At 32.5% G+C, this 14,431-nt stretch overlaps 1 protein-coding gene across 1 annotated transcript; it reads right to left on the bottom strand.

The window, feature by feature from the left end:
* Positions 1–442: 442 nt before the first annotated feature.
* LOC113399057 (homeobox protein Nkx-2.2-like) lies at positions 443–13,960 on the bottom strand. The gene is made up of 3 exons (XM_026638079.2): positions 13,588–13,960; positions 4,924–5,135; positions 443–2,151 (listed from the first exon to the last, which is right to left on the bottom strand). The coding sequence occupies exons 1-3, from the start codon at positions 13,737–13,739 to the stop codon at positions 1,556–1,558; spliced, it is 960 nt and encodes a 319-aa protein (XP_026493864.1). The 5' UTR covers positions 13,740–13,960; the 3' UTR covers positions 443–1,555.
* Positions 13,961–14,431: the final 471 nt, after the last annotated feature.

Raw genomic sequence — 14,431 nt, 5'->3', positions numbered from 1 at the left:
TTATTCATATGAAAAATATGTATGTATCTGCTCCCGCTTATTTTTCCTTAACGAGTGACAGCATTGTTCGAAATTTAAGCAAAATTATGTTTTTTGACGGTTAAAAAATTGTAGTTTCATGGGTTTTGGTATGTGGTATATCATGGTAGGTCAAATTACTTGACATAAGATCCTATAACCTTTATAACCTTCAGACTTGCTTCGTTGTTGTAACTTTTTACATTTTTGTTTCTAGTTACTTTTAGGTTTTTACAACTTCAAAGATCCTGGTTAAATTAAGCTTAATAGGTTTTTAACAAAAGTAAAATAAGAATGATCACAATAATGAAGACAGTAGCGTCACATTTTTGTTAAATTATAACTTATTTTACTTGAGTATAATTCATACCTATTTAGTTTTTTAAAAATCATGAATCGTAGGATAATTAAAATAAAAAATATATATATCATCAATCAATTTAATATTCACATAAGTTATATACTTAGTATTTAAACATTTATACAATTCATACATTGAATAGGGTATTGAAGAACCACACTTATATAATATTTTTCCTTGGAATGTTTATGAAGTATAAAAAAGAAATAAGAATTACATAAAATATGTAAAAAATTACAAGTTTGGTAAAAAGAAATATTATTCTTTATCAAATATATTTCGTAAATCAATATGTACACAATATACATTTTCTAAAATCTACACTATGTTTAAACTACGAAATTATTTCATAAATATATTTTTTTGGAATATACATAAATAACTATTCACTAGGCGTATTCGACTATGATAATACTGAGCCTTAGGTCTAAATATTGCAATCTGATAAAATCTGGTCATTTTCATAATGATATCTTAGATAATAATTGTTGCTTGCTTTATACAATAATTTACAAATGAACACTAAAATGCAATTAATGACTGAATTAAATTGTTATCTTTTTTCCTACAATATATAGAATTACTTTAAAACTAAAGTTGAATCATTGTTACTTAACTGTAAAAAAACCACCTTATTTGAGAAAAACTTTTGGCAAGAATTAAAAAAACAATGTAAAATGATTATCTTTGTTAAATTCTTCAAAATTATTGGTGTCCGGAGTCCTTTTAAGATTTCTTATTAGTTTAAGGTATTACAATAAAATAGGAACCAATACCTTACATTTAGCAACTAAAAGTAAACGTGTCACAAATAGTATTCGAGCTGGTAGTCAAAAATTATGCATACATAATATGCTCAGAACGAAAAAAAATAATTACGCTCAATTTTTTTTAACTTATGTAATAAATAAATGTTGCGATGAATTTGCAAAATTATTTAAAGAGACCAATGCCAATATTCTGTTTCTATGTTACCTTCACACTTATCAGTTTGCTATAAACCGATTGCATGCGTCAGATAGATAAGCACGGCGTTGGCACATACTGAATCTCCACGCATACATAAATGTACTCACAAGAGCAAATCGCTTAAAGCAAAACCGGTCTTTAAATATTGCAAAGCCTTCGCAAACGGCTAAAACGACTAGTTAACCACTTTTGAAATTAAAAACGTATTCACCACCAACAGCCACTTGGTTGAGGACCATGCCCCGTGACCGGCGGCTGATGATGCATCGGCTGATATGGGGGAAGAGACATGCCAAGTGGAGGTAGCCCGTCCGGCTTTCCGATGCACGGTCTACCATCCTTCACGAGTACTGGAACAGCTACACGTCTCGGTGAATTCAAACCACCAACGTTTAAATCATGCGAACCTTTTTCTTGAACGGCCCGTTTCGTTTTGTATCTGTGGTTTTGGAACCAAATCTTCACCTGCGTCGGCGTCAAACGTATTAAACTCGCTAGATGTTCTCTTTCTGGAGCGGATAGGTATCTCTGTTGTCTGAACCGTCTTTCCAGTTCATATGTTTGGGCCTTAGAGAACAAGACACGACGTTTACGTTTCTTGTGTGAGAGACCGGAGTCGTTACCTGTTGGTGGTTGATCATGATCGTTGTCGTCATCGTGTTCTAAGCTATGGTCGTGGTCGTGATCGTGGTCTTGATCGTGACGGGCGTCAACAACAGTCGGAGACGATGCCGCCGGGCCTACATAAGAGAGTTCAGATGCACGAGACGTACTATCCGGACTCGCTTGCTGTCCAATAATACCTAAAACAAAAAGTTTAATTGTAATTGATAATAATATAAAACATTTCAAATATAAAAAATGTTATGTATCCAGAAATGTAATATGTGTATGTTATATTTAAGCACTGTTTAATAGTTCGGTAAGCTCCAATCGCTTTTATTGACTGTTACACATTTCAAATACTTGTAGTTCAAATCATATTCAATGTTATTCGCATCTAAATCTCCACTTAATCTGTTAGGGTCGCTCTATTTAACTCCAACTAGAGAACGTTCGCAAAAGAATAATGGAACATGAAAAAATCACCGCAAATAAAGCATTGTTCATTTGTTCTCCATTTTCCCCTTACATATTGGACACAGTTTCACACGGATGTGTCAGAAGGCGGGAGGAGGCTGGGCGTGGTAACGGTGGGGAGAGAGGGGAGACACCCACCCATCGGCAGCTGTACTATTGTTCTGAGAACGTCTATAGCACTAAGCGTATCTCGCGGAGATAATAGGTACTACTTTTTTGTGTATAGTAGGTATAGGAAGCAATCAATTTAAATATAAAGAATTTAATGTCCTACAGTTTAATTAAATAATATTCCACAACTATACTTCAATATTCCACAAAATAAAAATCATATAATATGATGTTACCTCACTAATATTATCTGAAGTAACTAAATATGATATATTAATCACATATTCCTATTCATTTTTAGAGCATTTAGCATTATCGTAGTTTAGATTTAAAAAAAGAAAACTACAGACAGTTTATATAACGAGTGTATCTCTTCACTAAACAACAACCATTACCGGGACAACAATGGAATCTATAACTATCATCAAATAATGAACAAATAGCATCCCTAACAGCCGCAAACACTGTAATTGATAGCCAGCTGCCTCCCAATTCTCTATTGGTGACAAATTCGTTCCGCATCGCACCCCTCTAAAGTTAAACAATCGGTTAGCCCCCAATCTAAGGGCGTGACATCATGCTCCCCATTTTAAACGAAATTCGATAAAACTATCACATTTGTTATATATAAGAACTTCCTTAAAATAAAAACTACTTCTTCAAACGGAAATTTCTTAGGTCATTAAAAAATAAAATACTAATTTAGAAAATCATTAACAACGATGAATATCTGTCTGTACAATTAGTATGTATTAATACAGTTAATATTGTAACAGACTTTGATTTTTAAGCATTCTCATAATTAAATCTGATTTAAAATAAGTTCAGAATTAATTTATGATAAACTGTGCATAACATGTAAAAATTGAATTTTTATCAATATGCTTTCTAAAAGATAACTTATTAGATAATACTGGAAAAAAACAATGACCAAAAACGTATAATACCATTTGCCTCGTGAGCTAATTACCGGTTTTATTTGGATTGTTTAATCACGACACGTCGGATTAGTATTTTTGAACAAGCAATCAAATCAACGAGTGCCGAAATATTAGATAAGCGATAAACATAATTAATGACAACCACAGATTAGCGGCTGAAGGCACTCGATTGGAGGAGCATTTCAAAAAATAATCTCGCCCTCTCGACGCCGACTACCGAACACCTATTATATTCGAGTGGGTCAATATATTTGTGTATGATAATTCGTCTAGGTACTTGTCTTCATTGAGAGTGATAAATTTGAAGATATCCAAATTGAAGTTTTATCGCTAAATTATGTATTTGTTAACGTTATTCCAACGTTGAAGTTGGTTGAAATTGTTTTTAAATAAAGTATTTTGTATACACGCAGCGAATTGTTGATGGATTTTTCCTATGTAACACAAATAACATTCTACATAATATCACATTTTATCTGTTATCTTTGGATAAATATGTCATTTCGTAAAGACAGGTTAAAATATTTTTCCTTTGTAGTTAAGCATGATATGTGCGAGTATTACAGTAACGATAAATATTCCTGATAAATAAAAATAATATTAGTTTTCTCCGCATCGTATATAATATTATTTTTTTAATATAAAAAGAATACTTATACTTATACCATATATATGGTATATGTCTAAAAAACGTTACAAGAGCTACTCTTGTGGAGTTCTGCTTTCGTGTGATATTACCGCACTTGTTTAGTGAAAAGCTGTCATAAACTCACGCTGAGCATCATTATCTAAAGTTGCTCTTCATAGAAAGCACTGTCAATATACTCACAAGAGTAACTTGAAACCAATCCGATCGATTACAGACAACGAGAAAGGTCTTTTAAAAATTGTGACTAAAATTTTAATGTAGGAAAACCAAACTTATATCCTTGACCGGAATAGAAGTGTACTGTACGCAATGAACTGATTAAATTAGCCATCCAATTAAACGCCTAGCTACTTTACAAAACGGCTCTGTTCAACCAGCGGCCTGAATGACACTTAGCCAATTTATATTCCGTTCATAGAATAGGGACTCTCATGTAAATAAAAATATTTATATTGATAGTTTAGGTTAGAACATAATGATTTGGTTACATGCTAAATACATATAATATCGCGCCTATGTACAGTTTTTTTTTAAATGGTTTCTACATCGTAACTACTCTTAGTACTTACGTAAAATGGCTGGGCGTTTAATTGGATGGCTAATTAAGCTAGTTGACATATATACTCTGAGCTAGTCTTTCCATATTGGATGTTCTGCCATATAAAGTTACGATTGTAAAACAACTTATTCGATCCTTTCATAATAATAATTCATAATATTTCATAATAATAAGCTATAATATTACTTTATATTAATTAAATTCCCAAAATATGATTCATGGGTATTTTGCTTACCGGTGCCATCGTGTTGATCCAAAGAAAGCCAAGGTTGATGATGTCTTAATAGTTCGTGCGAATAATGCTGAGGCGGCGCGTAGGGCGGTAACTCGAGCGAGCTCAAGCTGCCCTGCGCGGGCACTTCTAAGCCTTTAGCTTCATTAAGGCCCAGAATATCAGAAATTTGAAATCCTGGCCGTTGACCCGGCATCTTCATACTATCAAGTAACCTGCAACAACATTAATATTTATAGTAACAGTTTTGTTTTAAAATGCATAAAATAAACATACCCATTTTATACACATCAAGTAAATAAACTCAGATATATTATTCATTCCTTTAATTTAATACATACGTAAAAATGCGACTACGAATATATTAATTACGCTTGTTAAAGACTTAAACGCGTTAATTCTAAAAGATAATTCATTTTATTATATCGCATCTTACATTAGTGTGATTTATGCAAATAAAAATGATCTTATATACATAATAGTTTGGTTCCGGCAGAGTAGAATAGAGCCGTCGACCGGCATTTCTTATCCCGTGATTGGCGTGAGAGTCCACCCCGGTCATTTTTATAACGATTATGAATCAAAATCATGGGATTTATAAACGCGTCAACATTTCGCATAAATAATAATCAAATCGCTAGTAAACCGTTGCCAAAAACGGTTGTTAAGGTTGAAAATCTATTTCATGCAGACATATCAATGAACTGCGCCTAAATACAGCTGTAAGGAAAAACTAATGTTGAATTATGCACTAATATAAAGAAAAATGTTTGTAATAAAGGAATCACGAGAAAATTCGTTCTTAAAAGACGTATCCTACTTATATTCCAAGAACGTAAATCTTTCAACAAATATTATCTTTACAAATAACAAAAACGACTCAAGGGGGCATAATTGAAAAGAAACACACAAGTTCCATCATGAATTGATGACAGTACTTTGTTAAGTGAGAACCTCTCCAGAATACGTGACCCAAATAAAAGATCGACGAATACTCAAAAAGGACTAAAGAGTCAGATGTCTATTAAAACATCAGAATTACATGTAGCTGTGAAATGTTCCAGGGTGTTGTACGTGACGATATGAATGAACGACTATATAAGCGGGCGGCGGCGGCCTTTAGCAGGTTGTAAACATAACTATTAACAAGCTCTCACTAGGATGCAAGAAAACTGTCACATGTGATGGTTCAAATAATTATAAGAATCATACAATTAAAGTTTCATTTTAAACGGCTATCACAATGAAATATTTGTTTTCTAATATAACTGAAGTTTCCTACATTGCTTTCAAAAATTAGAAACACAATATAGTTTTTATGTTTGAGTAATATAAATCCAAAAGAAAATAATATATAATAACTTTTTATAACAGTACATATATGACACGTATCTGACATATGAAATCGCAGATCGACCCTTACCCTGGGAAAGCGGAACGAAAAGCAGCCGGATAAAGAGCTGGTAAGAAAGCAGGTCCCCATGGCGGCAGCAAAATAGGGCTCCATGCTAACAAGGACGCCGGCGGCAAGAACGGCGGCGGCGAACGCGCACTTTCACCCTCCTCACACTTCATCTCCCGACCGGGAGAACTCGCCTTCGGAATAATCTTGGAAAACTAACACGAAACACCCGCGTAAACACGTGCTGCGTCTCGCGACGCTGCGCTCGTACTAAACAACCCTCGAGTGGCCCTCGGGGTGAAGAACACCCCGCACCGCCCTCGTACTTCGACAGCCTACTCAGCTCAGTTTGAGGGTGCTCCACAGACCTCGGCCAATGACAGCATTCGTTCGACTGGGCGGGTCATAAACAAACCAATCGCATCGCTCCCAAAGCCTTCCCAACAAAAAAAACTGGAGTATACTTTTGAATAGAGGAGCTTTCGACGTAGCGTTACGTTATGTTGCTTTTGTAATGAGTGCGCGCGTTAAGCCCATTGTTGAGCCGGGTTCGTTATGGACGCCGCTCTAAATGCCCGGATAACGATATTCATTTAGAGTGTTTTTAATAACTTGATGTAAGCTCATGGTGATTTTTTAGAGCTTTTTCTGGTACAATATGATGGGAACGTATTTATACACTGCCTATTTATTACACCTAACATTTAAGTATGGTCACATTTTTTATTCAATTTTGGGGTTATTATATGTTAAATAAATGTGCACAATTTAAATTATAATAATAAAAACTATAAATGTCGCAGGTATTTAAACAGACGAGAATATAAAGAGTCTATCTTTCAGTTCCGACGTAAAGTTGCACATGTGCTAATACTTAGCACAATGCCTCTCGAAAAACAATACAAAGTACGATGGAGTTCCATGAACAGGTACAAAACCTGCATTTATCAGTTTATGACTTGCACGTGTGCGCTGACGCATTGTTTCATCTCCTGGCTGTTCTAGTTTTTGGTATTGTTTATATGTAACTAATTTACTAAAGCTCGACCCGTTGAGTTACTAACAACGTAAAAATAATTTGTCAATAGGTAATTAGATATTTTGATATATATATACCTATCAACTTTAAAGATACTGGCTTTAATAACTTGTATCGGTTTTTTAACGAATAAATAGGACATATATATTTGTATGAGTTCATATAGTTTTGATTGAATATTCAAAATTTGAAATGGTACGCGCGGTAAGTCTGTACCGTATCCAAATTTTGTTATTAATGAATCCATTTCGAATGATAATGAGGCTGATTACAGCCAAATGGTTCCTAATGACATTATTTACGGATGTTTTTTAGCATAATAGATTCCATTAGTATCGGATTTAGGTCGTATTTCTGAAAATATTGAAAACTATTCTCGATACAATAGAAAAAATACTACATTACATTAAAACAATATTATATTTTATTTATCAAATTCAATTCAAGTCAAATTACTATCTAATATTTAAAAATATTATATTTCGTTTAAATTAATAACATTTTTTTTTTTCGATTAATCAACTAATTTTTAAGTACAACGCGACACAACTAGAAATCCTTTCTTGAAAATTCTCGAGCATCTGTTTTTTATTAGTGTGGTAGTAATCGTTTATCCGAAGGGATTAGCATTCGCAGGTGTGCAACAAATAATTACCTTAAACAATGCAAAAGAATATTACGTCCAATCCTGCAAAATAACTCGTGCAATTTTGAACTAACTAAAACTTGATAAGAAAACTCGATTTTTATATAATTACTAGGATTAATAGTTGAAAAATAATAAAAAAATGTTAATATTATAATAATTCATTTTATGGGTAGATGAGGATGAATTGCAAGACGGTACATTTTAAAAATAAGATAGTTTGGCGTCTCAAATGTTAAATACGTTTAAAAAATCTCAATCGGCTTCATTATTTCATTTTATTACGTACGTACCGGCTGCTAAACCCTATAAATGAAATCAAATTTTAATTATGATTTTTTTTAACTACATTATCGAAATTCATTTTAATCGATTTATATCAGCCGTTCGGGTGCAAGTTTAGTTTCAGTATAAAACATCCATACTAACAAATGCTTTCATTCGTTTTTATATCAGTAGATATTTTTTATGAATCACCGCGCCATTGTAGTGATCGTTAGAGTGATTTTATTTGACAAAAGAATTTAATTGCTAATGAAATGACACAATAAATACGAATCAATTACTCAAAGACAATTCCAACTTCAGCTCACCCTACCCTTATCTCATAACCACAAAAGTCTTAAATGTCCTTATTGTTTAAGTGCCATTTAAAGGTTTTGAGTGTTCGTTCTAGTCCAGGTGTTTATAATCCGTTCCATATGCTACATTTTCTTTTTGTAACCAGAAATTGTCTTCGGAAATAATTATGAATACTTTACGAAATACAAAAATATAATACTCAAGTTTTTTTTTATAAAAAGGTTTTCCTTTTTTAATTATTAAATTTTTTTTTAAGATTCAAATACACCTCAGACGGCAGACATGAAAGAAGCGCCGAATTATTTATTTTTATTTTTTTTTAAATATATTATTTATGTCGATCGCTTATGACGTTTCATCGCCATGGTATGTAATCATTAAAAAGGTAATAATATGTGTTTTTGGGATAAACTAAGGTTGCAATACTTACTATTAACAATTTCAAATTAACTTTCAAATATTACGATTATTCTAAAAGTGATGCGCTTAAAGTATCCGATGCGTTAAAGGGCAACAATAACAAAGGGCAATTATTCATATTAGGAACCAACCCCTAAGTGGCGTGCAGCGCACCGATTTAAAATGTTTAATTGACTTATTGAGAATGAGTTTTTAAAATATCTACCCATCGTTTTATAATCGACGTTTTGCTTTCGTAAAGTATATGCGAAACAATTCGATAACATATATAGGTATATTGTTAACAATTTATTTTCTTATTAACAATCAAATCAAAAAAATATACATTTTTGTATAATTAATTGTTAGAAAGTAGTAGTACACATTTTATTCAATTGTTACCCTTGCGATTGCTAAGATTATATATAAAACCAAGATTAAATTAATTATTCAGCTTACAGATTAAAAAAAAAATTATTGGAGACATAAAACTTGTAAGCTTTTATATTTTGATAATGTTTTTCATTTATTTAACGTTATCGATTAGTTATACTCATTGAAAAAGAAAAACAAAAATATACCACCACGCAGCATGTAAATTTTGCCTATACTGTATTGAGGTAAGCTGCGAGGGCCAGATTTGTAAGGGGAGGGCGGCAGGTGTTCGCGCCCTCTGCTACTTTTCTACGATCATCCGATACTACTCGTATAACTATGTATCTTAAATGTTGATATTAATTTTTTGTATTCTAAATCATAGTAATATTATAACGTCGGTGATTGGTTTTTTGTTTTCTGATTTATATGCAAAAAACACGATTTCACAACATAGCTTAGCTTTACCATATAATCAGTTGTGTAGTTTCAGCAGAGCATAATGTACTATACTTTTGTTTGTTTTTTTTTTAATATAGTATAGAATAGAATGCCTAACTCCAAAATAATTTGAGACAAAGACTACAACGTATAGTATATACCAAAACTTTTTATGATAGATTTTAAAAGTCTTCGAAATAGTTACTCGAAGTTATCTTTATATTTTTATATCTACAAATAACTTATTTTTATTATTAAATAAAATAACCATTTCTTTAGCTCAATTAATTTGCCACACAATATATATCCTTATCAAAATAAATAACAAATTTTAACCATATCCCTTTTCTCAGTAGATCAGTACATATCTGGAAAGTAATGCTAGAGTACTACAGCAAAATTGCTCCAAATTAGGGATGATGGACATTCACATTAGTGAAAAGAAAAAGGTTAACGATGGTTGTAATTATTTTTTCCGAGAGCATGCTTGCATGCTTTATTAATCCGATGGCATGCTGGGTGCATGCATTGCATTAATAAAAAAATAATTCTATTTTATTTTATTTTATCTATCTATCAAGACCATCAATTGAAAAGGTACATCAACTAATTAACTTATATAATATTAAATATATGAACTTAAGAGAAGCTTCTACAAAATTATCAAAGTTAAAATTTGACACACGAACAAACAAATTTAAGTGAAAACTGTGGTTTCTTCAAATACCTACTAATCTCTAAATGCGACATACAATTCTAAAATGCTAGACATAAAACAAACTACACGAAAAGTAATACTGAGTGTTCGAGCAATTTCAATACATTAGCTTACCAAACTGATGAAATTGACTCACGAAAACGTTGAAGTGAACTAATAGAAAGATATATTTCGAAATCTCATAGGTTTTGCTACATTGTATCTATGTATTAATTTTGAATATACAGTTTTATTTGTATACTAGCGACTCGCTATAAATTCTTTTGATTGAATGAAATTAACATTTAAGCCCGACAAGTTATTTTTAATATTTATTATAAAAAAAAATCTACGTACTCTCCTCTATAAAAATATATACATAATATATATAATAGTTTTTTATGGCGTAGGTGGCAAACTGTCAGGTGGTTCACCTGATGGAAAGTGACTACCCCACCCATAGACATATTTACATATGTTGGCCTAGAAAGGCTTAGAATTGCGCTGCCGGCATTTAAGAAAAGTGTAGGCTCCATTAGAACATGACTAGTTTGTCCCTTGATAATGATAATGTACCTATTATCATAATACCCTAAAACTAATACAATGGTTCAAATTAATTTTAATATATCCGAAAATACTGAATCAAATTACTTATTTAAAAAAAACTGGTTCAAACCGATACCGGGTTGATAAATAGTTATTGAGTTTTTCTATCAAAAAATTCTCAATAACAGTAGGGAGTCTGGAAGTTATAAGTGTTTACACTACCGTGCCCCGGAAAGCAAGTAAAGCTGTTGATCCTGAGCCTGAACTCTTTCCGGGAGTGTTGAATTTGCACGTGTGTTTGCGCACATACTTGTGCACTATACTAGATATATCCTACGAAGTAGGCTCATCTTCCTAACATGGGCCACCATGACCGTAAACGGTCAGCATGACATCATCATCGATACTACGTTAAATAACCCTTAATACGCTATAATAAGTACCTATGTACCGTTGAAATGTGTTTATTCGGCCAGGTGTTTAACAAATATCTCTTTGCCCTTGATTTTTTATTGTTCTGTAATAATGATTTATTAGATTATGGTTCTTTAGAATAAAAAATGTACGTCGGTAAATAATAAAAGAAATCTACTGACTATATAATATCTTACATAAATATCAAAACCTAGCATTAGGAGCTAAATTCAAAGAGACGATCATTTCATATTTGCAATGGTAATGATAAAATAATAGGGGCTGATAGCCGACACGATAGGAAAGTAATTTGTGTAAAAGTTTAGACGGTATATTATATTGTACCGTGCCCCCCGCGCGATTCGTACCAAGCGCCGTTTATCGCGAGAAAAAACTACCCTATGACCAGACTGGCATTACCTCTTTGCTACAGTACCGCCTGACAAAACAAATTACATGACAATTTACGTACGTAATGCCTCAATTACAAACAACGAAGCCTGCTAAATCAAGGCTACCGGGGCTTATAGCCGACAAAAACGTAATGAAATGAATTACTTTCAGTATTCGTGACAAAAACACATCATACATAATATTCGTCCGTCAGCACCTATTCTACTTATGGAAAATTTACGATGTACAAAGTTTCCCAATAACGAAAACTTTACTACGGCAAGCGAGAGTAAAAGTCGATGAGATTTCACGAATATTTTGTTATGGCAATCTGGTTAGGCGTATTCGGCCTAAACGATCGTAAGCACGACAAGCCGCGAAGAGGGCTTCCAAACCAATTAAGGGCTCCACGAAGGCATGGGAGAAGACACAGCTGACGGATTACGAGTTCGATGGTACTCACAGCGATTCACTGCTACTGGAACGATTGGTGTAGAACACGCAAGGAACGCCAACCAAGCGAAACATTTTTTTATAAAGTTCAGTTTTGTTACTTACTGTATAATGTATAAAAATAGTGAATTCCAGTCGATAAAAAAAAATTTAGAAGAAACTTCTCAATTTGACCATAAAACTCAACTTTCCTAATTTGACCATAACGCTAATATTCTTTATCAAACAGCTTAATGTACATATGATTCATACTTCCTATGAAATGATGGAGTCATAAGTGTAATAGTAACAATTTAATTTTATCATTGTATTAGTAGCAAGACAAAACATTTTTATAATTTTTATTAAACCTTGTTTTGATTAAAATAAATAATATGATAGTAAAATTATCATTACGTTTAATTTATCGTGCCCTTTTCTTCGTTCATAGTCAAAAAGACAGATTCGATATTTTTTTATTTCAATATTATAGCGTAGTGTAGTAATGTAAAGTGAAGCATTGTGTGCAATAAAGTTATACGCCGTGCTCATAGTCAATTTCCATGCACTCAGGTACAAAAGCTACCTATTTATGTGATATTTCTACGATTGTCACATTTTCCAGTAACTGATAGCCTGATGTCACGTAGGTATTATTTTTAATTAAATATTGGAATTAATGATGAACATTATTTTTAATTCTATTATAATATTGTATAATCTACTTATATCTATATTTAGGTCAATAATATACAACCGTTTTCAGCTCATGTTAAAAAATAAGGAATTCCTTATTTTTTCTCATAACATAGTATAGGTAAATATATAATTTCAATAGACAATACTAAATGTAGATTGGGCATCATCAAACTTTGAGTTGCCCCGGACTCCATGATTCCGACAATAATTTTATATATGATATTTCATTTTTTTATACATTGAATACTACAATAGTTTTAATAAACTTGTTTCAATATATTTTTTTATTATACATGTCACCCGCAACAGTGGACAAACTTCACAAGGGATTGAGACTGAAACTGATAGTACTTAACGCAAGGTTTACTCACATACTACGGTTTTGCATAATGTTACCACATATAGAAAATGTATGTTATAGGTATATAGCTTTTAACCTCTATCGATAACAATGGGTATATTGTGTTAACTGCTGAGACGACTGATATTTAAACGATACTTAAAAATAAAACCATATACTTGCTCCTTTTAGAGTTACATAATTTGAATACATGGATTTTGTAAAGTTTAACAAACTGCACAGTATAATAACTACTTACGCATAAGTGCCATAGCGATAGTCTTCTTCTACCTGCGGTTGTCTGTACTGACAGTTCGGATCAGCACCATAGTCCGCAGGAATGATTGACCAGTTGTTGTCGTAGTTGTAGTAGTCTCCGTAACCCATCTGTTCGTCACCCATCATTCTCATTATATACCAACCACCACGATACACAAAGCAACGCAATCGTGAACAAATGTCTAATTAACTTTGATACTTGAATAAAACATTAATCAGTACCGACGGAAGAACATAATCCATTTACTGCCTTAAATCTCTGTCGATAAGATGTGTGAAGTCTAATTATTATTTATTGAACGGTCAGTTCCGTACGACAAACAGCAAGCGATCATATCGACTGATCGATGCCTCACCGAGCGTTATCAATAAAATTATATCGTTATCATATCTAGCAGCTTTCCCCAACGATACGGGACTTTTATAATGCGACAACTCGCACCGACGCCAATATCATAGCAGATACCTTTATCTCTACCTTACCTTCAGATGGTAAAACGTGCAGTTGTCGACGATGTTATAAAATCCTGGAATGACAGGTTGTCGTGTTAAGTAGAAATATGATAAAGCGCTTTGAATTAAATTTTCTATGTACAAAATACGTATGTACGATTTCTAAAATTATTATTTCTCTCAAGTTCCAACTTTGTTGATTTCAGCTATTAAAAATAAGCCGCAATGTTTTTTTGAATAAGTTTGACTGTAAAAGTTAAAGAATAATGTAAATTTTATTTTTTAAACAAGCTTCACAGTAAACTTTCCCCATAATTTGTAAATTAGTGTATAAAATTTTCAAAACCTATACTGATAATTTTTATGAATCT

This window comes from Vanessa tameamea, chromosome 15 (genome assembly GCF_037043105.1).
Source record: "Vanessa tameamea isolate UH-Manoa-2023 chromosome 15, ilVanTame1 primary haplotype, whole genome shotgun sequence".
NCBI classification, from domain to species: Eukaryota; Metazoa; Arthropoda; class Insecta; order Lepidoptera; family Nymphalidae; genus Vanessa; species Vanessa tameamea.
This window is presented reverse-complemented; position numbering and strand designations above follow the sequence as displayed.

Excerpts from the sequence above, each read along its gene's own strand:
- LOC113399057 (XM_026638079.2), bottom strand. The coding sequence starts at position 13,739 with ATGAGAATGATGGGTGACGAACAGATGGGTTACGGAGACTACTACAAC. Across the intron at positions 5,136-13,587 it reads TATCGCTATGGCACTTATGC|GTTACTTGATAGTATGAAGA; the intron begins GTAAGTAGTTAT and ends ATGTTGTTGCAG. Across the intron at positions 2,152-4,923 it reads GGATCAACACGATGGCACCG|GTATTATTGGACAGCAAGCG; the intron begins GTAAGCAAAATA and ends TTTTTGTTTTAG.